The following is a 24,989-nucleotide window of genomic DNA, read 5'->3' as shown; positions in this document are numbered from 1 at the left end:
GGATCGACAAACAGGATATTGCTAAAGCAACTCATGCAACGCGTTCTAAGACGGAGCTTGTTGAACACTGCGGGACAACTTGGACATAGCTTTCACCTAAACAGTACGATAACGCTCTGTCCGCCGTGTGTGTGTGTGTATATATATATATATATATATATATATATATATATATATATATATATATATATATATATATATATATATATATATATATATATATATATATACGGCGGACAGAGTGAGCGACACCAGCACGCCAGCCCCCTACTCGCGAACGAGTTGGTATGCAACTGTATGCGCCACAGGTATAATTCACAGGTAATTCATAGAAGCGTACTACATTAAAAAGAAGAAATATATATGTGTAAGTGACACATCTGTTGTTCTGCGCGGTGGCGAGTTTAGCCTCTTTCAATCCTTCTTCGATTAAATGGTTCTTGTCATTCTCATTATCCAGTGTATTTTGACGAGCGTGTGAGGCGATGTGCTTTGCGCGTGGTTATCACGGCTATATATGTCGCTGCTTTTCTGAGAATAAAGTTAGTTGCTGCTGTGATTGCTAGTGAGTCGTGACGCCCTTTTCTGTTGTCTTGAATCCTTCCTTGATGGTACGCTTTCTTTGTTCGTTTGATTGTTTGTTTGTTTGTATTTCAGCGAGGTAATTCACAGTCTATATCAACTCAGACTCCGAAAATTTTAACGCGACAGCTTGAAGGAGTCCGTGTCGCCGAGAATACGGTGTCGGCGTCGGCGGCGTTGTCGATGGGTGAATATCCCGATGGCAGCAAAGAATAAAAATCACTGCTCGAGCCCGAATCGAAGCCAGGCATTCTGCGTGGCGTTCCAGTATTCTACCACACAGCCACGCTGGGTGCTTCAAACTGCTGTGGAAGGAGACCCTATACAAGAGATACGTCAGTACTGTAAGTTATGTAAAACTTGCAGCGCTAGATTTTGAATACCGTCTAACCAGATAAAATTAAATACGCTAATTGATATTTCATGATGACATATACGACCATAAGATAATGCATCTTGAGAATGAGTGTGCGGGAAAATTTCAAATAAACTTTAAAGGGGTCTGTGACTGAGCCCATGGTTTCATGACTGCAAAACAGCGCGGAAATATACTCGTGTTCGCACAAATAAACGCACTGTTGGTAGTCAGCGCTTGGTCTTGTCTGTTCTTCCTGTGTGTTCGTTTTTCGCGCTGTTTTGCAATCATGAAAGTTTCAAATATCACGGAGACATTTCCTCCCTGGGCATTTGCAACCTCTCATTTGGCAGTTATAAACTCACAATTAGAAGCTTAGTCATATGGAAAGCTGCCGGGGTTTAAAAAAGAGAATATTAAAGGGTGGAGCCAGGGCCGTCATGGAGATCGCTGGCGGCTTTTGCCGCATTGTACCTCATGGGCAGAACCCTCAAGGTAAGAAGCTAAGAAGGCCTCGCCTGTATCGCAGCTTCCTGGTTGCAGCGCTCGCCGCTTCCATGGAGCGAGGAAGGCGCATTCATCTAAATTGCAATCAGGTTGGCTCCGTCTGCCATACGAGCGCCGTAAAGATTTTTCCTCCCTCGACAGTACGTGTGTGTGCGTGTGGGGGTGGGGTTGGGGGAGTCTTGTGGCAAGAACAACAACGCACGAAACATTATGCAGTCATTTACCGACAATTCCATGGACGAGTAATACGGGCGAGCACGCTTCCTTCCGTATAACGTCGTTCACTCGTGGCGGGCAGCGCTCAAAGCACGTCATTTCGCTCGACTAGACTAGCCCCAATTTCTAGATATCCGTCGCCAACAATGGGATGACATGTCACTGACGCTCGACATGTTTTTGTCACGCAGACCAATTTCATGTGTCGCGTGTTATCTCCCCTTTGTTCAATTTCCTGCATTTTAGCAGCACGTATGGCGACTCATTCCTGGTTAACGTCACGTGCCTCGTCCCCTTTCTTTCTCAGATGGCTGTTCCAGATCGAATGTGACTAAACCTGTCAGGAAGAGAAAGCGCCTGGCTTATGCGCCTATGCCTATGGTAATTCTAATTTATATGATTTCCGTTAAGTGAGTTGTGGTCGCAATTTATTGCGCAGTTACACAGTATATCCCTATAACAACGCATTTTCTATCAATCTGTTGCTCACTTTCAATTAACAGCATTTCTCGGCGAGGTGGTCGAAAAATTCCATGTAAAGCCAGAAGACCCCTTTGGACCCAACTCCCATAACAGAAAACACAGTAACGACTCAATACATGCCACACGTAAGAAGGAAAGAGAAGATTCATGCATGGAAAGTTCATAAGACACAATATGTGCATAACGTTCATACTGCAACAGCTCTGCAGACACTATATATACGCCAACCGCTATTCCGTATCTTGAACAGCTCCTTTTGAGTTTCCGCTTAATTTTCTTTCTTTCTCTCTCTCTCTCTCTCTCTCTCTCTCTCCCCGCTTGCATATGTGTCTTGCTTGATAAAAAGCCAGCGCTCAAATGTGTATTAGCTAAATAGTGAAATGTGTATTAGCGAGATAGTCTCTTATAAGACATAAGACCGCCGTAAAGATTTTTCCTCCCTCGACAGTACGTGTGTGTGCGTTTTTACATTGTCGAGAGTGTAAGCGCAAGCCAAAATTCGATGAATGCGCGATTTTGTACCGGCACAGGAATGAAGAAACGCGTTTAATGGTTGAGGTCTGGCATATCGATAAAAGTGGTAGCGCATGCATGAGCCAACCATCGATTAACCTGCATAAAGAAGAAATCGAGTGTCTGAATAGTTATCTCTCACGTAGAACACCACGCGTGCCGGATTGATAGATTCGCCTATTGCTTGGGCATGCGCAGATAAGTTTTCTTGCCTTCTTTCTTTTCCGCAGTTGTGCGCCTTTTCAGTTGTTAGTCGGCGTTTGTGGTGTCTTGACTTCTCTCTTGTGTTCGTGTTTGCACGCCCTGTCTCTTTAACCGATACATAAGCACCCCGTGTATGCGTGGAATCTATTGTTTCCGCATATTTTCGCTGACAACTTTCGTGAATATTGACACTTTAGAGTCATCGTCATCACCCAGCATATGCGCAGTCATGTCGTGTGGCTTTAGTCGCGAGCCACGCATCTCGCCCCGGCAGGACGCCGTAGGAACCGTTCCGCTCCCCGCTTCGACTTTCGCCTTTGCGCGCCCAACGGCATGGCTTGTCTGCCGTGGTCGCGTCTCCCTACAACACCAATTTGATCGCGACTGTTGTGTCAATATGTCACCTAACGCTGCCATTTGAAAGAACGCATTTTCTATATCTCATATATAGATGATTTCTGAAGGAGATTTAGGGACAGGATTCGCGAAACAAATCGACACCAATCTCCAGAATGATTAAAATCTGGACTCCGATTGTGAAGTATAGAGATTTTGTTCAGCGGTTGTGTTTCAACACATGATGACCGCATGGAGTGCCTCACGGAAAAAAAAATGCTTGAGACCAGTCCCGTCTTTTTAGCTTACCCGAACAAAGCGTTATTAACCGCAATAATAATACAATTGTTGGGGTTTTACGTCCCAAAAGCACGATATGATCATGAGGGACGCTGTAGTGGAGGGCGTCGGAAATTTCGGCCATCTGGTGTTCTTTAACGTGCACTGACATCGCACTGTACACGGGCATCTCTCCTCCATTAATTGGGACCGGCGCGGCCGGGATCGAACCCGCGACCTACGGGTCAGCGGACGAGCACCGTAACCGCTACACCACCGCGGCTTTTTTTTTTTCCCTTCTTTATTGCCTCACGCAAGTATTTTCACACACTAATCATAAACCAGGAAACATTACAATGATGCACCATCAGCTGTTAGCTGACTGCATGTTTAATACACCACCGTGGCGGTCAATTAGTAAATAATGCGAGTGTCATGCGAGTACCAAGTCACAAACATTTTATTCCTTCTCAAGCCGCGGGCCGCATGCGGCCCGCGGGCTGTGTGTTTGAGACCCGTGATGTATGTGCATATGCCCAGAAAAGTGCTCTTTCAACAAGAAACCGGAGAAGCGGAGGTGACCATTTTCTCCATGTTCATGGCACGTGATGCTGCATTCACCGTTTAACTGGATTGTTTAAACAGAAGATCTATTTTCTCCGTTCTTAACACAATAGTCGGTCAAAAAAAGAAAATAAAAGAAACACATCAATAGGGACACACCTTTGAACTATCTTCAGGTCTAAAGGAGGGAGAGGACCTCCTTTCTGGACTGTGGCACCTGAGTACATTGGCTGACGCACGCTCACGTTACCACCTCGGCAGTGAATTTTTTGGGGGTCACGTATATTTACCACAGCCCAGAGGGGATTATGGCTGCTCCCGGGGAGCCTTGTCTTCAAAAAAGCGAAACTTCTGCTTTAGTTGTTGCAGCTTTCCATTTGACAAGTGGCATTTTTCTCATCTCTTTCCATGTGGACCGTTTCTTCTGCTTTTTTTTTTAAACCATTGACACGGAAACCTGTCACGCACGTACTACACCGTGGCACGTACCGAATGAACATGCCTTGAGAGCTCACAGGCTACAATTCGCAAAGTTCAAGTAATTTACAATTCGTAAATGTCAAGTAATTACATTCAAAAGTTCATTAGTATAACTTTGGCAATTTGGCGCTTCCACATTAGCACGCTTAATAGAACTTTTTGTTGGGCTAGTTGTTACATGCTTACTGAAAAACCAAAAAGACGCGTACCATCAAGGAAAAAAAAGTAAGGACAGGACAGAAAGGGCGTCACTCGCAACTAACTTTATTCCCAGAACATCAGCATCATATACAACCACAGCGACCCTGCGCGCGCACATCGCCTCACAAGCTCGTCAAAAACCCGCGATAAGAAGATTAACTAATCGAAAAATGAATCGATGAAACTAAATTCACCCCCACGCAGAGCAACAGATGTGTCACTAACACAGCATTCTTTCTTCTTTCTAATATAGTATGCTTCCATAATTTCACGCGCTAAGGCATCGTTACTCTTTCCAAGAACGGAAACACTGGCAAACCCAGGCTCACACTTGCAGGAACCACAATGCACAGGCAAATGTGCTGAAAGTTTATTTTTCACCGAAAGTTCGTGCTCCCTCATCCTGTCGTTTATGCACCGGCCTGTTTGGCCGATATATACCCTACCGCAACTAAGCGGGATCTCGTACACCACGCCAACCGAGCAGGCGACAAAGGGCCTTGCGTGCCTCTTCCCACACGGTCGCAGGGTCGCTGTGGCAGGGGCGTAGCCAAGGGGGGGGGGGGGGGGTTGGGGGGGTTCAAACCCCCCCCCCCCGAAATTTTTCAGTTTTGCTTGCGTATATAGGCACGCACACATACAAACGCACGCACGAACATACATAAAATATGGTTGAACCCCCCCCCCGAAAAAAATTTCTGGCTACGCCCCTGCGCTGTGGTTATATATGATGCTGATGTTCTGGGAATAAAGTTAGTTGCGAGTGACGCCCTTTCTGTCCTGTCCTTACTTTTTTTTCCTTGATGGTACGCGTCTTTTTGGTTTTTCAATTAGCACGCTTGTTGAGTCAGAATTTGCCTTTAAGAACAACATTCATATTTCCAAAAAAGCTGCACTGGTAGCCATTGCAAACACGCGAGTTACACGTTTGAGCTTTCGCGATCGTATATTTTCTAGAAAAGACAGATTTTCAAAAGCGCGCGCTTCCCGAAGACCGAAAGTAGCGAAAGTGACGTAGGCGCGCAGACGCGCGAACGCTACACTAGCGACATTCCCCGGAACTACGTTTTCTCCAGTGCATCAACCAGCCAGCTTGCCTCAGCTGCTCGAGTGCTGGGCATGCGTGCTGGCGCCCTAGCTTTGGAATCGTTGCGGTAAAACGGATCGATGCAAACAAACAGAGAGCTGCGGTGCTGGTTCCGAGCGCTTATTCTTCGCTTCGCAGGGCCCAGGGAAGTTTAATAATTACGAAAAAGGCACGACATAGCAACAGTCTACAGAGAAACAAGTGCCGCGTACGCAGCCAACCATGTCCGAGCTTCGGAAGAGAGCCACGGATCCCGAGCAGAAAGAATCGAAGGTAAGCGTTGTGTCCGTGTTAGGCTCCCCAGGCGCGATCCCGCAGTTGTAGAGAGCTCTGTTGTGGAAATCACCTTATCGGTCGTATGCCCAAGTCGCAGTTCTGGTTTTCTCGTTACATTTGTACGTTCACCATTTCCTTGAGCTCACTTGGCTTCCTTGAATGATCAGCGCTTTCTGTTGCAGTGATCATGAGAACCGTTGTACAAAAGATTCTGACTGCTTATGATCGCCACCGTACGATGTGTGTTTCGGGTTTCTAGTTTATCGGTTTCGTTTAATAAGTTTAGACATCGCAAGCGATGAGGAGGCGACGCTCAGTGCGAGTTGAAGAGGTGAGCTTATGGCCATCACTCAAGTAGTGATTTCGCGCGCGCGGGGTTGTGGAATGGGGGTCTTGCTATGCTCGAGCGATGTCCATTGATTATGCAAGCTGAAGTTGCACGTTGTGAGTGATTTCTCTTGATGCCGCCCGCATAGGAGCATGCAGTCGACTCGGATGACGAAAAACTACCCGAGGAAGGCCAAGTAGACAACCTGACGAAAGACCTGCCTCAAGCGACTGACGAAACCACAGCTGTTTTGGACAATTACTTGAGCGGCCTCTCGAAAAGGTTCGTGCACCTAAAGAGCCGTATTTTACTGTCCTAGCTTATGGGCAGGTGTGTTCATTCGTTAATTGTATGATCCCGCTGACATTTGTTTACCTCTGTGCTTTGACTGTTTGTTTTGGTACGCTAGATGGAGAAACTGGGTCGTCAGAGGAATCTTCACGCTGCTCATGATGTCATTTTTCGCACTGGTCATTTGGATGGGACCTTTGGCTCTAATGATTCTAGTAAGGCCACCTTTCGCTCTCTTTATTACTCTGATTTTGCTCAAAATTTACATCATTGAGTTAAACATACCAGGTGTAAACAACCAACGAGTTCACTGACTTTATTGTTATATTCCCTACTTGTACTAGTCTTTTTTTTTTCTTTTTTTGAGAGGGGGGGGGGGGGGTTGCAAGTGGGAATCGAACAATGATATAATTGGACATTTTAACTTGAGATATGTATTGACTTTTGCTAGATGAATCAGCATTAGTTACCTATGCGCAGTTGGGGAACAATTTTTTCATCAAAAGTGCCTAATTTGTTAACATTATGGCCTCATGTGAATCATCTGTTTCTAAAAAAAATTAAGTGTGCTGTGCTGTGCGTTTGTTGATGTAATTTATGCAGTGGTGCCCTTTGAACTGTTGTACACTGCAGTGGTTTAAATTGTTGATGTTACTAAGTAAACATCGGTTGCAGGTTTGTAAGAAAAATTTGTGTTGTCCATCTTAGATGTAATGTTTTTTCTTGCCATGTAGAAGACGTAACGTAAGGTTATAAGTGCCCAAAGCTTTAAGATGCCTTGTCATGTGGCACACAAAAAATAAAGAAGTCAACCCTTTTATAATGATTGCACAGTCTGTAGACACGTGTGCTGAAGATCAGTTTTTCCAGCATTGCCCATTTAGTGCAGTTCATGAGGCAGCATTTTGCTTCGTAAATTAGCTCAGCTCTTGTGACAAAAATGTTCTGGTGACAAGAGTGCTTAAGGTTGGCACAGTTTAGAGTGGTTTTCATTCACATATGCAGTTATGTGTTCCCTGTGCATAAAGTTTCAACACAAAGTTTTGCTGGGCAATTTACTCATGGTTGATTGAATATAAGGAACTGTTCAAGTGACAGTGCCTACCTTTCTTCACAGACGCTAGCAATCCAAGTGAAGTGCTTCCAGGAGATTATTGCCATTGGCTATGCTGTCTACCGAGTGCATGGGCTTCCTTGGTTTCGCTCTCTGTCCTGGTACTTCCTCGTGACAACAAACTACTTTCTATATGGAGAAAGTCTTGTGGATTACTTTGGTGTTCTTATCAGTCGAACGGTATGTGACTTCAAATTATGGCTTTTTCTTTGCGATTAATATTTGTGTAGTAAGTCATGAGAAGATTGAAATTGATCTTGAATCTGGATAGGCCAGAGAAACTTGAGGAAAGTAGCATTAAAGTTGGTCTACATTGGTGGGAACAAGTTGCTCATAGAAGAACATAAAGTTAAGCTATTAGGCTTCCCAAATGATATGTGCTATTAGGCTCAATGATCTGCTGGCACTGTTTAGCATGCTTTCGAAAAATTGACATAACTGAGATATGAAGTAGCATTCACTCAGACAACTGCCTATGCATTCTAGAGTAAAGGAAAGTTAACTTTCTCTTTCATCTGTAAGCTAGTGTTACATGTGTTTAGTTCCGGCAGAATGCACCAACAAGGACAGAATATATACGGCACGCCGTTTCTGTCCTTATCAGTGCTTGCTGCTGGAACTCCTCCTTACTATGTGCAACCAATGAGCTCAAGCAAACATTATTCTTGTCATGTGCTGGCAATTTAGGGGCCAGCTGAGTACTGCAAAATGCAAGCCAAAGCCATTTATGGCTCTGTATTAAAGAAAATGGAGGGAAATGAGATCAGGTCAAAACATCCATTCACTAGCGTCGTATAGGTAACACTTGTATATTTAACATTGCCAGAAAGAGTTTTATGTTTACACAATGCTCCTGCAAGTAGTGCATCTATAGTGCATGTCTACATATTAAACACCATGTACAGCCGTCAGCACCTTTAACTCGAACGCTCCTACGCGTGGCATCGGCTCGCTTGGACTGGGGTCAGTGCCGCCAAGCGTTGAAAAGGATATGCTTACTGCAGTTAACGATAGATGGAACGCGCGTCGGTTTCACTAGTAAATTTCTGTTTGCAGTCTGCCTGATCAGCAAGTCGAATGCACTCACTTGGCATCCCGTTTTCGCCACGCTTCGCTCGTGGCTACGTTATGGTGCGCACCCATGGCATTCGTTGTCGTATACTTATCTCGACAATGAACCATTGTGTGCGACAGCTTACGCACCTTTCCAGTTTGAATTCGCAGCTGCTGCTCAAAAGAAGTCACATGTATAAAAAGCAGCGCAACCGCACATTCATGGCGTTTGTAAAAGTTGCACAATAAATAAATCTGAAATGCGGTGGCGTTGTTCATGTTCTGATTCATTAATCAGAACATGATTGTTGTATCCATGCGTCTTCCTTGCTCAGAACACGCACAAATCAAATGTTTAGGCCTGTATATTTAGATTTAGGTGCATGTTAAAGAACCCCAGGTGGTCGAAATTTCCGGAGCCCTGAACTACGGCGCCCCTCATAATCAAATCGTGGTTCTGGGACGTTAAACCCCAGATATTATTACACGCACAAATCTTGCGCTCCAAGTCCGCATCTTTCGTGCAGCGTGAACCAAACAGAAAGGCACAGTCTAAATTGCGAGAACAGTTCAGTTCACGCTGCCTGAAAATTAAAGGGACACTAAACAGAAACAATGAATTGGTATAGATTGATAAAGTGTGCTCGGAGAACTCTTGGGTACTTTATTTCAACACCATGGGTTTATTATTAGAGAAGAAAACAAAGTTCAAAGTTTCATTTTTTAAATTTCGCGCCTAACTTTGTAATTCTTGACGTAAAAGGTTTCAAAGAGCATTTAACGTGTTTTGGCACCACTGGCTCGACGAAATTTCCGCAAACTCGTTATGTAAAGTCTCTGGCCCCCTCAGAGGACAATATACTTCGATTTAATCGATTAGGAACTACGTAGGCCCAAGCAGGCACCGTCAAAAATATGTGATGTCACGGCAAATGGTGCGGGAATTCCAAGGTGGCGTCGCCAGCTGTATTTTCTTTTTGTGCGTTTTCTCGCTTACTAAGTGTCTTCTCGTAGCAAGCGTGGTGTTTTTGGTATCGTGGAAGACTACTTTACTGATGCGAGAAAAATCGTTTTGCGCTTTAGTGTCCCTTTAATGAATCAGAACATGAACAACGCCACCGCATTTCAGATTTATTTATTGTGCAACTTTTACAAACGCCATGAACATGCATTTGCTCTGCTTTTTATACATGTGACTTCTTTTGAGCAGCAGCTGTGAATTCAAACTGGAAATGTGCGGAAGCTGTCGCACGCAATGGTTCATTGTCGAGATAAGTATACGACAACGAACGCCATGTGTGCGCGCGGTAACCTAGCCGTGAGCGAAACGTGGCAAAAACGGGATGCCAAGTGAGTGCATTCGACCCGCCGGTCAGGCAGACTGGAAACAGAAATTTACTAGTGAAAACAACTCGTGCTCCATCTATTGTTAACTGCAGCAAGCATATCATTTTCAACGCTTCGCGGCGCTGACCTCAGTCCAAGCGAGCCAAGGCCACGCGTCAGAGCGTTCGAGTTAAAGGTGCTGACGGCTGTACATGCTAGTACCTTATTTTTATTATAATGATGTCACCTGTCATCTGCTTCTCCCTTTCCCTGTTTGTCTCATTTCTTCTTATCCCAGTAAAGAACAGCAGGCTAGACACGCTCTCCAGACCAACGTTTTCTTCTTTCTCTTTATGAAATCTCCTCACCCTATTGATAGTATTGTTTTATGGCCTTTGAAGCTTTGTGTCTTTTTGCTTTCATTAGGACTCACTGAAGCCACTTGTGCGCTACCACCGCTTCATTTCATTTTGCCTGTACTTGATGGGCTTCATCTGGTTCGTGTTGAGCCTTGTAAAGAAATATTACATGCGCCAATTCTCTTTGGTAAGTATGTCAAGGCAGCTCTTAAGGTGTGTAAAATATATGCTAATGCATTCTCTTGAACTCCTTCTCTACCTTTTTCTCTTTGAAGTTTGCCTGGACACATGTGACATTGGTCCTCATCGTGACCCAATCATACTTTCTCATTCAAAACATCTTCGAAGGTTTGATCTGGTGAGTTGGAATGACTGTCCTGTGTATGAAGTATTGTTGAAAGTGTCACAAAAATTAGTAGTTTTATTTAGTTGTTGACCAACCTGCAGCAACAAAAGTGAGCACAAATGCAATAAACGTGCTTGAGAATAATGTTGCACCTTGTCCATACAGTGCACAGAACCAAGGACAGCCATGAGCCACTTGCTGCTTTTCATAATTTTAATTTGTTGCACTTGGAAGTAATGAAAGAAGTGCTGAAGACTATTTTACATTTTACTAAAATTTAAATGCAGGCAGCCACAAAACGTGATGCAATGTATCAAGTTTTGTGACTTTTGCATGCTATAATATGCACATTTCTCCGAAGATGCTGGTCAGAAATAATCCATGTGTGCTTTGTGTGCACCTCATGTGTAACAGGTAACTATCACTCATGAGCAAAGCACATGAGGTATTTATGGGCATGCTAATGAAGCATCATGATACCTCTGGCTTGACTTGAATGCATTTTATTGCATAAGATAGGTATAGCACTACCCAAAATGACCTGAAATCCTAGAAGGAAATGTGGTACTGCTGTGCTGTTTCACACACACAAGAATGCCAGGAAACAGGGACTCAGGATTGGCATCTTTTCTAGAAAGTGTGTAAGCCTTGAAGATGTCTTTCGAGTGGTGTTTTGTTGGTCGTATACTGAAGCAAGCATTTGATTGAAGATTGCTTGGTTTAACGTGCCAAATGACTCTGGCAGTGAGAGGTGCCATAGTGGAGGGCTCCAGATAATTTCGACCACCCGGGGTTCTTTAACGTGCACTGACATCGCACAGTACATTGACCTCTAGCATTTCACCTCCATTGGAATGTGACTGCTGCAACCAGGGTCAAACCTGCATCTTTCGGGTGAGTAGCTGAGCACTGTAACCAATGAGCCGCTGAGGTGGCATTAATGAAGAAGCCTTGTGCCAAATGTACAGTGCCATCTTGCCTGTTTCAGGCAAATTGTTGACGTAATTTGGCACATGACTTCGTTAAACGAAGGCTCTTTTGAAAATGTGCAAGTGATTAACATCTTATTATGTACAGGCTGTTTCACACTTTGGGGAAATCTCGGAGCGCATAACATCACAATGCGGCGAGCGCTGCAGTCGTGCAACGGTAGCAGCTCGCGCAGGCACAGACGCTTGAAGGGCGTAGTGTTGAACTGCGTCACCTGCTGCGGCAGCGCGCGCTGCCCACATTGTCGGGAAGCATGCTACTTTCAGGGGCAGTGCTCGGAGACTAACTACATTATGCGAGACTAACTACATTATGCGTAAATTTTGGTGCCTCTTTCTTGTCGCTGCATATTATGGTAGCACACACAGTGAAGAAATATACGTGCACGCTCTCTGTACCCTGGTTTTTCGATACAACAAATGCTTCGTACGAAGCATGCTGTCAAAAGCAGTTTGTGGAACCCCACATTTGCCAACGAAGGCTCAGAGGTTGGCATTGCACAACGTTTAATAAAGATTATCGGCTCAGGTCCCACGGTAATGATGAAATCCGCACACTGCCCCTGTGAGTAGCACACTTTCAGAAAGTGTGGCTCGCCACATCGCGATGCCATGCGCTGTGAGTTTTCCCGTGAGTGTGAAACAGCCTGTACAGATACAAGCGGCTGCACATGTCTTTTCATATACAACTCATTGCATGGCTTCAGAATCAGCCTTCTATTGAGTGGTTTCATGGCACACTGTAGCTTCCACAGGGTATGAGTAAATACACTGATGGAATTACTATGTATGTTTATTCTTGTGTAAAGGCTGCATCATTCAAGCTTAGTCTAATATTTATGAAACGGGAATATTTGCAAAATTATCTAATTATTCTTCCTAAGTGTGCACCTCATTTGCCACAGCTGTATGGCACATGCCATGCCATCTGTGCTTCGTATATGCATGCATAGAAGTGGTGTCTTTGGTATATCTGTTGGTTTTCCACTTTATAGTTGTTACGATGACACTTATCAATTTAGTATTGTCATGACAAAATTTATTTCCTGGCACTCTTCAGCTTGTCCTCTTGTGCTTTCACATGATGCACATGCGTTTGTGCATTGTGTGGGGCCACTGTGCAGTGCTATGAGCACAATGACAATTTGGTATTGTCATCATAAAATTTCTTCCCTGGCACTCCTCAGCTTGTCCACTTGTGCTTTCACATGATGCACATGCGTTTGTGCATTGTGTGGGGCCACTGTGCAATGCTATGAGCACAATGACAATTGGGTATTGTCATCACAAAATTTCTTTCCTGGCACTTCTCAGCTTGTCCACTTGTGCTTTCACATGATGCACATGCATTTGTGCATTGTGTGGGGCCACTGTGCAATGCTATGAGCACAATGACAATTGCGTAATGTCATCACAAAATTTCTTCCCTGGCACTCCTCAGCTTGTCCACTTGTGCTTTCACATGATGCACATGCGTTTGTGCATTGTGTGGGGCCACTGTGCACTGCCCTGAGCACAATGACAATTGGGTATTGTCATCACAAAATTTGTTTCCTGGCACTCCTCTGTTTGTCTTGTTGTCCTTTCACATGATTCACATGCACTTATGCATTGTGTGGGGCCACTGTGCACTGCCCTGAGCAAAAGGACGTTTGCACAGTCTTCTCGAGCCTTTTACATGCTAAAGTTGTTGCACTGAGCTTTCATTGCTCTCACGCTGCCTGAAACACACAGTGGCACGATGGAATTTAACATTTGATTCGTGTTTTGTGTGAGACATCATTATATTTTTTTTGTCATGCAAACGTGTGTGTGGCATGTCATCTGAGCCTGTATCTGAAGATGGCTGGCTTTACCTTTGAACACCATCCTTCATATCAACCAGACCACATTTGCTTTGGAACTGCAGTTATTCCTAGCTATGATAAGTAACCAAACCTAAAATAAAAACATTGAAAGGGTGTCACGTTTAGCTGCAAGAATGTCTTTTCTCAAAAGCAGATATGCATTCATTTGCTTTTTAGTGTGAACTGCGTTCAAGAAATTTTTATCCATATTTGAAGGGCTACTTATCTGGTTGTAAACACCATCCTGGGAGCATTCTACTGCAAAAATAGAAGGGTTTTGTCTACAGTGTAGCTAGAAAAAGATGAAATATCAGGCAGTCGTGTAAGGAGGCAAGCTACCATCCTTGCACAAGGGACATTTTCCTCTGCCTTCTTCCTTATTGGAGCTTAGGGCCCACATGATGTTTAGTGCGTTGCTTGTGCCTCCTGCTTTTGTTTGCCCCCCCCCTCATTGTATGTACATTTCGTTTTCTGGTGGTAATTTCATGCACTCTTCATTTGATGGGCATTGTTGAGTTGCATGTTGCTAAGCAGCAATTCTGTTTAAGTGATTTTCATTTACCAAGGTTATACTGTATGTGCATATGTCAGCAGTGCATATGTGCCGGTAGAGACATGGCTAGACATCTGAGTGTGCCTAAATTTCACAAGGTGCCGCCTTGCAATGTCAGTATGGAAGACAACACAGTGTTTCTGCTTTCGGGTAAACTAGCTTTTCTGAGGAAGAGGGTGTGTCCCGACTTGTGTTAACATTATTTATACAGTGCCTCCAGTAAATTAAGAGTTGTTGACTTTGCCCTTGAATGTGACTTTTAAAAGGGGACAAACACATAAGTGATTACCTCTCAGAGAGAACCGGGCCCTATGTTGAGCCTAGCACCAGCACAGTGTCTGCTGCTAGATCCTCTAGCTTGCAAGGAAATTGCTCATATAGTGGTGATGTAGGCAATGCTTAGTAGCCTCTGAGACCTAACACTCCCCTTTGGCTCAAGGCTAAATAGTGTACCTCAGTGAGGTACATTATTTGTTGCTCAACTGCTACATCACAGAAACATTATTCCTGACCTCTTTCTTTAGCACCAAAAATGTCCTAATTTTTAATGTGTTTATGGCTGAACATCTTATTTGAAGGTGTATTATTCACAGCCTGTACTGCAATACACGAAACTGTAGCCTAATCATTGGTGCTTTGAATGGAAATAAAGAAGGAATAATTGCTCAGAAAGTTTTTGAGAAGTCTTACATTATAACTCAAAGAAGCACATGAAAAGCCACTTATGAAAAATATTATTTACATTTTTTATTGAATGTACTGAGAGTAAAATAATGTCTAAAATTACAAACCATGCACTCTGCACCATGATTCCAACTTTTCTAAGTTAAATCACATAAAAGCTTTTATGTAGGCTTGTTTGAATATTCGAGCACTTTGAATATTTGAATGAATTTTACAGTGTTCGAATTCGCTTCGACACGAATATAAATTATTCTAAATTTCGAAGTATTCGAAATGAACGGATAGACATGAAGGTAAACATTAGACAGAAGTCTGTCTGGTTGGGTAAGTAAACTGAGATAACTGATATTTATTCTCCAACCAAAGTTACGAAAACACGTAAAAACCCGACGTTTCGGAACCAGCTCGGTTCCTTCCTCAGGGGGGACTGCGGCGGCTTGGCAGCGGCCTCTTTAAGGCACTCTCGCGGCGGTTAACGACCCCACGCATTACCGAGGAGCGTAGCCCATGCGCATACACCGGGGGGAGAGTTCCGAGTGAACGGTTGATATTTTGAGTGGTCCTCTGTATATGCCTGGTCTCGTTCGACGTCGTATCTTTGTTCACCAATGTGCCGGTACCCTTATCTGTATCCTGTGCCCGTGCTGCTCTTGAGGGTGACGATGGCTTGAGTCAAAGGACCCCACTCACTATTGACGAACTCTGCCGCCTACTGGAATTCTGCCTGTCCAGCACGTATTTTTCCTACAAAAGAACAATCTTCAGGCAAAACAGTGGAACCGCAATGGGAGCCTCCATCTCCGTCACAATGGCAAACCTGACCATGGAACATATAGAAAGGGAAGCACTTGGCTCCTTCTTGCCGCGACCCAAGCTCTTTCTTCGCTACGTGGACGATTGCTTTTGTGTCGTGAAGACATCTGAAATTGAAAACTTCAGACTGCACCTAAATTCCGTTCACCCAGCCATACAGTTCACGGTCGAGTGTGAACGCGACCGCACCCTCCCCTTTCTCGACGTCCAGGTGGCAAGAAGGGGCAGTGACTTGGAGTTCTCCGTTTACAGGAAGCCGACGCACACCGGCCGATACCTTCAATACGATTCGTCCCATCCCTCCACCCACAAGGCCTCCGTTGTGTCCACATTACTTCAGAGAGCCAAAAAGATATGTTCCACTGACACGGAACGCCGGAAAGAAGAGGCCCGCGTAATTGCGGACCTCAGAAAAAACGGTTATCCCAGAAATTTCATTCGATCCGTCGCCCGCCGCGCAGAGAAAAAGAGGTTACGCGACTCCCAGCCAGCATTGACGAACAGCTCTCCAAAACGCATGTCGGTCCCATACGTCCAGGGAGCCAGCGAGGCGTTGGCTCGGATTTTTAGAAAAGAAGGCGTGCACATCGCGCACGTGCCTTCATGCACGCTGGGCCGCTTCCTTCCCCGCCCGAAAGACCGACCAACAAAGGACAGGGCGCCCGGCGTCGTTTACAAAATACCGTGTGCCGACTGCCCCTCGTCATACATCGGCGAGACCAAAAACTTCCCCGAACGAATTAGGCAACACGTCAACGACGTCCGTAAACTCAACAAAGAACGCAGCGCCGTCGCCGAGCACGCAGAGGCGTTTGACCACAGAATAGACTTCAACGGAACCGCCATCCTCGAAAGTGAAACCAAGTGGAGGAGGAGGTTACTACTGGAATCGTGGCATATACAGAGGACCACTCAAAATATCAACCGTTCACTCGGAACTCTCCCCCCGGTGTATGCGCATGGGCTACGCTCCTCGGTAATGCGTGGGGTCGTTAACCGCCGTGAGAGTGCCTTAAAGAGGCCGCTGCCAAGCCGCCGCAGTCCCCCCTGAGGAAGGAACCGAGCTGGTTCTGAAACGTCGGGTTTTTACGTGTTTTCGTAACTTTGGTTGGAGAATAAATATCAGTTATCTCACAGATAGACATAGATGAACTGCATGTAACCCCCTGTAAAGGTGGTTTCACTGCAGTGGAGGGGCGCTATCCTGTGAAAACGCTTATCCAGGGGAAATACGCACTGCTTCGAAGTCCCACTTTAAGGTTAAATGAATACATTATCCTCACATCGATTCATCATTTTTTTAAGTTTAAAAGCTTGTTATACTGGCTTATATGCTCTGATTATAGTAAATTTTAAAACGTACCATATTTGACAGGTTATCACTTGCATTCTACCGAAAGTCAAATCCTGCTACTACCTATTCAAAGTTGCTTCCACTTCCCTTTGAACCACAAAGAATGACATTTGCACATGCCTTGTTTCAATTAAAAAAAAAAATATTGTTCACGTTAGCTGGGTCATGACGAATATGCTCATTTTTTTTAATAATATGTGATATATACTCGAATTTGATTAGAAATTATTCGACCAAATCACTATTCACTTCGAATTCACTTCGAACCTAAAATGTACTATTTGCACAAGCCTACTTTTATGTATATTTGGTAGAATGAACATTGATGTGAATGGAAAATTAGACAACCCATCAAGAACTCCTGTCTCTACCGTTGCTCATAATTTTTTCAACTTTGTAGGAGAGTCAAAGTACCAGTTTTATGTCGCTTGATAGGCACAGTGCTACAAGCACTAGATGCCAGTTTTGGCAATACCTTCTGTGAAAGATCTTTTTTTTTTTTTCGATACTCTTCAACGCATTTAAAGCTGTGAAGCTTGACTAAAGGGTGAAGTTCAGTCTTTGTTTCATATAGTGCCGGGTGCGCAACCCTGTCGTGTTCCGCGGTACCAGGGCTGGGCAGAGATACTCACTAAAGTATTCCGGAATACAGATATCGAAATACATGAACTGGAAGCCTCAAATACAGATACTGAGATACATTTGCCTTTAACGTAACGGGATATTTTGGAGATACTTTTGCAATAAGACGAAAAAAGTATTGGAATTCAGTTACAGCGATACAGATACTGGAATACTTTTTTATTTCAAGGATGCTCATACTACGCAAAGACACTTATTAGTGCAGCATGATGTAATTAAAGTTACAGCGCATCGAAACGTTCAGTTCATTTATATATTTATTACAGTACCCTCAGCGCCATTAAGACATTGCAGGGGAAGGGGGCGGACAAAGTACATAATTAGTAATAATGACATAATTACAGGTATCAATTGCAATAAAAATACACTATTTCACAGCAACAGTAACAAGGATTGGACACCGAAATAGACATGCTTGGCGAACAAACTAAGCTATACTAGAAATAGCACACTTTAAGCAAATCACTCGAATCACTAATGAATCTCTTCTAGTGCACTAATGAACCTCAGTGAATTGAGAAAAAGCACACATTTATTTTGAAGATCTGCTTTGCTAAGAAGGTTGCTGTGTAGGCTTCTCAAATAGGCTGTCTTCTAACAGCGTCGGTTCAGCCTCAGCACAAGACTCACGAAAGAAAAAAAGTGTGTCTACCGCTGAAGGCGAGCACACATTTGTGTTATAGTGAATAAATACCGCCTTCATAGCCGGATTGCCCTGCAGCGTAGCGATATCTCTTCTCGGGTCATCTAGATACCAAAACACTTCTGCCCTCACTTGGGTTGTTCTGACTGTTCAGAATCCGAAGTCGGTCCCCATCTTCGGAATCCTCAGCCGTCTGACCCTGTCGGCTTCAATGAAGTTATCACCACCACCGACGCTACCAGCGCCCATTTTAGAAAGCCGCAACAGGCGAAGTTGGCTCCGGCGGTGGGGGAGTCTGCTACCACAAAATACCGTTTCACGCATGTCATCAATTAGGAACGCACCCTGACATTGGAGAGGTGGCTGAAAGCGCGTCAAAGATAGCCATCTTCTAGTCACTTCCGCCGCGACTACGGGAACTGCTTTTGGAAGTGTCGTCGCTTTGAGAACTGAACGCCCGCGAAGCATTGCAAAGCCTGTTCCAAGGCGGTATCCGCGCGGGGGGTCACGAAGTAATGGCTTGCCACCCGAAAAAAATTAGGCGTGCTGCACTGACCTTGAGAGACAGCGACTTTCATCGTCAGAGGCCGACAACACTGCCACCGCGATTCTGCCGTCTGCGTTGTCGCGCGCTTTACCACATGGACCATTCTGTGCTTGAGGGGAAACCATCGCCGCCCTATCTGTCGGCGACCGGCGGCGCGCCTTTGCTTGTCTTGGCACAAAAAAGAAAAAAATACATCATTCCCCCATTGGAAACACGCCTCAACTCATTTCCGACACAAAAAACAATGTAACGAGATACCCGTGTCCTGCATAGTATCGCGATACAGGTGATGCATTGTAAATGTATTTCACTACTGAGATACAAATACATTTTTCAAAAGTATCTCTGAAATACTATCGCGATACTCTTGTATCGCGATACTGCCCAGCCCTGCGCGGTACCAAATAAAGTCGTGTTCAATTCATTTCAATATAGTGCGTGGCATTACTGGTGGAAAATTTCTGAAAGCACTGCTTAACAGCATATGGTAAATTTAATAAAATGTGTTAAGGAAAGATTTAAGGCAGTATTTAGGCTGCTATATTGTGCCACTCAAGGTCTGATCTGTGTGTACCTTTTGCAGGTTCATAGCTCCAGTGTCAATGATTGTCTGCAATGACGTGATGGCCTACATGTTTGGCTTCTTCTTTGGCCGGACACCATTGATCAAGCTTTCACCAAAAAAGACATGGGAAGGCTTTATAGGTGGAGGTATCGCAACTGTCATCTTTGGCGCTCTTGTAAGTCTGTTGCTGTAGATTGACAAGCAGAGTGAATGATGTTTACTGCTTTGTTCATCATCAACAGCACCTGCTGGTGATTGTTATAGAGGTTCCGCATAACTGCACATAATGTTGAAAAGGCGGGAGCAGCATACAAAACCATAACACAAAGAGCACATTTTGTGTTATCCACTCTTTTCATGCACTGTCCCCCCTTTTTTCAAGATGATCAGATGCAGACTATTATTGAACCACACATGTAATGCTTGCAGGGGCCAGGTGCAGTGATGTGATGAGACTACAGAAAAGCAAGGCAAAGTTCAGTTAGCATGAAGCAATTAATTCAATCATCTTCATTCAGTTCGGCAGCTGATGAGGCAAGTAGAAAGGGTTGAAGTAGGTAGTCTTGGAGTTTGTGATGGAGCTTGGGCTAACCCGTAAATGACTGAAAGTCTCCAGCATTGAGTGATGTGATGCTGGCAATTTTCTTGCAAACCTGAATAATGTTCCACAGGCCGGTCTGTGTAAATCTTTCTTTCGTGATTTGGACGACATGATGAGAAGACTTGTGCTTCTGATGTTTCGTTCGTACAATAAGTTTGTGATGCTCTTTTATATAGCCATGTGAAAGCTGTTAACATGGGCACGATCCTGTGTACTAGCTATAGAGGATCTATTGTAACAGACAACAGATTGTCCAGAGTCCAGTTTCCCATATCAGCAGTGTTTTTGAGGGATCCTTCTAAGCATTTCCTTGCCTTAGTCCTGTTTGTGATATGTGTGGTTCAGTTGAGGGGTTTTGTTGCCGTGGAGTCTACATAAAAAAAGCATGGTTTCACTGATGAAGTGGTTGCTTCCAAGGCCATCGGGGGTGCCTTTCCAGGTTATGCTTTTATGAGTGAACTCCAAGGTAGTCAAAGCAAAATAGGGGTCTTATCCTGTTCACAGGAGTTACCTCTTCCGATTATAGAGTATGGTATTATTGAGCAGACACATGTGCTGATTACTTATAGTACCTAGCTTGCTTCCACTTGCAGAAGCGTTTGAGTAGCTCTACATAATCTCATATATTTTCTGCATTAGGGCCTGAAGGCAGATATGCAAACGGTTAGTCACCCAGAACAAGCTAGGTACAGTTGTGTTTCCATAGTTCACATGGGAGACTTGTGTTGGAAGTGAACCAAGATCATTCTATTGGGAAGATTGCATGACAAAATGACTCCATTAGACTGGACGAACTGAACATTCTATAACGCAACTCGGCAACACCACTTTGCCTCCACCCCCCCACCCCAACAACAAGCTAGCCAAAGGAAACGCTTATACCTACATGACATAAGCAGCACCCACTTTTGAAGTAGTTAACTCGGAGCTCTATGACTTTGGGTTATGTGTGTGTGTTTATATCTGTGTTTGTAAAGTAATTGGTGTATTTTACAGTTGTCACAGTACCTGTGCCAGTTCAAATACTTTGTCTGTCCAATTGAATACTCTGAAGAGTTGGAGCGCATGACTATGGACTGTGAACCTTCACCACTGTTCCAACCAACAGAGTATGGATTTCCAGGGTGCATTGAGGCATTGTGCAATCTTGTGAGTGCCACCTTGCATTTATATTATACTCTCTCCCATGTCAATTAACTCATGCACATTTGCATGAATTGCAAGCATGTGTTGTCAGTTTTGGTGGCAGTTTGTTAGTGGGTAGCAATTTAAAAATTCCAAATAGCTGAAGCATTGCAAGCTTGTAAAGATGAAATGTGTACAGAAGCACGGTACAAGTACAAACTATCATATTCATTGTGGTGCGAGTTGTTGAGATGGGTTTGTGCAAGGCTTATCCTACGAGCACGGTCATCGACTTGATATGTGTCTTTAGTTACCCTTAAGCTAGCTTGTTTATATTGGAATAAAGTTTCACTCAACTATAGTAGTTTGAATTCTGCTTTCATGTTGTTTGTGCAGCGCAAATAAGTGTGTTAGCAACCTTTCAAGCTGCTGGCTAAGTAATGTGCAGTAAGACAACTTTTTTTTTTTTACAAAGGCTTCTTTTCCAATGTGCCTGATTTTACAGTTATTTGGCAAGTTGTGTCTCATCTGAAAATTTTAAATTGCACAACTGAAGTTCAAACATAAATTAATGTGTGACATGACTGCCACTCTTCAAGTATGCTCTCTGACAAAAGGTCCACTGTAGCTTTTGATACTTGTGCAAACAGGGAAAGAAATCTCTGTTATGACCACATCAAAACAATTTTCATGCGCAACTGAGCTAGTGCAGCAGTTGCTTAATGACTTGCTGTGCTTCCAAATGTGTTGCTACATTGAATGTGTTATGCTAGGCTCAACAGTTCTTTCATCATGTGCTTTTAAGGGATATACTAGTAAAGTGTATGCAATTTAGTCACTGGTTCTTCATTATCGCCATATCTGTGACATTTCCTTACCCCATAGTGCTTCTTACAATATTACCTAGAGGAAAAAACTGACCCTGCTCTGCTGTTGTATGCATGAGAATGTTGGGATCTAGTTGCTTCGGATCCCATGAGAACCAGCACACACTTAAGGTGCACCCGGCTAGCACTGATGCGTCTGTCACAATGGTTGACTTTGTACTAAAACGGCATGTAAAGAACTTGTAAACGGTGGCATAAAAATTTACTCTAGATAATGTAGTAGCGAACTCCACACCTCACCCTTTGAAAGAAGCACTGCCACCTCTGAGCAACAGGCCTCGCTCCACACTAGCGGCCAGTGCATGGTTAGTGACGTGTGTTGCTTGGTGCACACTGTGTACCATGTGCTGTTAGGATGTTTGATATTGTTGCTGCTGTGTGCCATGTGCAGGGCCGAGTTGGGTGATTCTTGACTTTTTTTTCCAGACATTCAAAGCACAGGACCACTAAACTTGTGCACATGCCGTATTTTCATTATTCCGACGTGTCCCAAATCTAACACACACCAAAATTTAATGAGTTCAAAGTATGAAAATAAAAGTGCACCTGAGTGTAATGTTTACCCAATTTTATTAAGGAAACCATGACATGTCCCTATGCTGATAATTAGGCAAGAAAAAGATGAGCACGATTTACCTTCAATAAGTGGAAAAATTATTCTCCAGATGGTTTCTTTTCTTCTCTGATCTAGTCTCACTTCTGGATAGGCTTCAGTCGTGTTCCAGTTCAAGGGCCATTACCTAAGAAGCTCGGTCTGCATTGAAGTTGCTTAACGAAGTATGGAATCTTGTGTTCAAGTTGTGGATATCCTCCCATTTTCGGCCTGTGGAAACATTTCCTGGTTGACATGCAGCTGAAGATCTCCTCCCGTTGTTTTTGCCATTTGCGGACGCTAGTCTGAGGCATACAAAAAAGGCGTGATGCAGCTCTCTTTCTCTCTTCAGCAGGCAAAATAACTTTCCATTGAAATGAGCTTTCATAATGAAAATGGTGTGTCGTCACTTGCACTTCATTGGGAACAGATACACAGGTCACAGTCAAGAATGAAACAAATTTACAGATACAGTAAAAGCTCATTAATTTGGATTTTACGGATCCAAGAAAACAATGAATCATTGTCTGTTAAATCAGTGCATTTTCGTTTTCTCGAATACGTAAATCCAGCACTTATTTTGCATAAGAGCAGTGTAAAAGCTGCAATTTTCATTATTTGTGACTGCGTTTACAATGTGACCATGGCTCAAGACTCCGGTGACTTTAGCCAAAACATGCTCCAGAACTTTCCCTTATTACATAGGTACTATTGCCACCAACACCACGCACACGTGACAGTAATTTTTTTTGCCGGAAAAATGGCCGGCAACTGATCGTTCGTCCATCACAATGCAAGGGAGCTTTATGGCAGCATGTGGACCGCGGCTTAAGCTCTTCATCTTCAGCAGCTTCACCATGTTTGAGTTTTCTGACGCGCCCACATTGTCCGAAGTCAAAACATACTGAGTGCTGCATTCGCTGTGCATGAAACCGTGGTCACTAAAGACACAATCATAGCACCCACACAGTTGTGAAGGCATGCACGTGGCCTGCGCTCAGAGTAGAAATGAAACTTCTGCATCTGCTGTGTAAGAAACCTGGCTTGCTAATGCACAATCATGGATGGCGACTATGCAGTTCTGAAGGCATGCGGCGAACATAAAGCTACTGCTTGTCGCAGCTTTGACCCCAGAAGGTATCCATGGAATCATAGATAGTGTTCGCGCAGTTCACGTGCGCCGAGTAAAATTTAATAGGAAACAAGTTTGCCGCTGCTGCTGAAGCCTTGGTTGCCAAAAGTGTGATTGTGGTAAAATTGTGGATGGTAACCACGTCCTTCTGAAGGCTGTTTCGGTTGTTCGCGAGAGCCGTTATTTCTCCTTTGCGTCTCACATTTCCAGCACATCGTGCTTGGCACATGGCGAGGAACATCTGAATAAAGTGGGTTGTGACCAAATATGACCGAGATAACAAGAGTTTGATGCCATTAAACAATAAATATGCTTGCCCAGACCAAAGAATACGTCCGAGTTATCCAATTTTCCAAATTAACAGGCTCTTGCTGTAACCACAACAGAATATGCTCTATTGCCATTTGAGGAGTTTTTTTTCAAAGTGAGCCACATCAAGTAACCAAAACTGGGTTAAATCTGACAGCAATATGAAACACATGTAGGTTTCCTTCATTTTAAAGATACTTTTATTAAAAATGAGTCAATCTGAGATGGAAACATCCATTCAAAATTTTTTTATAAAAACAAAGACTGGTCCAATCGTGGACTTGCTTCAGTAGAAGTAATGCGTAGGGCAGGTAACCGATGGTCAGTGAGAACGACCAAGGGATGGGAAACGCAGTTAAGGCTGGCAAAGAGTTGGGATAAAATTAAGAAATTTGCAAGAACAAAATGGAATTGGCTTGTGCAAGGCAGGGTAAATTGGACATCATTGGGATTGGCCTTCGTCCAGCTCTGGACATAGAGAAGGCTGATGGTGATGATGAGGCAGATGCACTTATAAGCAATGGGCATGCTCTATGAACACCTCATGACCAAAAAAACCAATGTGGCCACGAATTGTTGGCAATTTTTCTCATCCTACAAAGGGCAGTAGTGAGGAAAGAATGTCTATGCAGTCAACGCACCATGTAGCTTAGCAGGTAGTGTGTCGCACTGCACAGCTGAAGGGCGTGGGTTTGATTGCCGGCCATGGTGGCTGCGCTTAGATAAGGGCAAAATGCAAGACCACCTGTGTACTTCAATTTAGGTGCACATTAAACAACTCCAAGGGATCAATATTAATCCCGAGT

General features: G+C 44.0%; 1 protein-coding gene across 1 annotated transcript in view; it reads left to right on the top strand.

Annotated features, from left to right (window-relative positions):
• Positions 1–5,802: 5,802 nt before the first annotated feature.
• The window catches only part of LOC119401653 (phosphatidate cytidylyltransferase, photoreceptor-specific), a 32,919-nt gene continuing 13,732 nt past the window's right edge, over positions 5,803–24,989 (top strand). Inside the window, exons 1-8 of the mRNA XM_037668569.2 lie at positions 5,803–6,080; positions 6,560–6,693; positions 6,821–6,917; positions 7,820–7,996; positions 10,622–10,741; positions 10,830–10,912; positions 19,556–19,712; positions 21,135–21,287. Coding sequence (XP_037524497.1) covers positions 6,030–6,080; positions 6,560–6,693; positions 6,821–6,917; positions 7,820–7,996; positions 10,622–10,741; positions 10,830–10,912; positions 19,556–19,712; positions 21,135–21,287 — 972 coding nt within the window. The 5' untranslated portion in view covers positions 5,803–6,029. The remainder of the gene's footprint in view (positions 6,081–6,559; positions 6,694–6,820; positions 6,918–7,819; positions 7,997–10,621; positions 10,742–10,829; positions 10,913–19,555; positions 19,713–21,134; positions 21,288–24,989) is intronic.

The sequence above is a fragment of the Rhipicephalus sanguineus genome, chromosome 1, assembly GCF_013339695.2.
Source record: "Rhipicephalus sanguineus isolate Rsan-2018 chromosome 1, BIME_Rsan_1.4, whole genome shotgun sequence".
NCBI lineage: Eukaryota > Metazoa > Arthropoda > Arachnida > Ixodida > Ixodidae > Rhipicephalus > Rhipicephalus sanguineus.
Note: the sequence above shows the minus strand (reverse complement) of the source record. Positions and strands in the feature narration are given on the sequence as shown.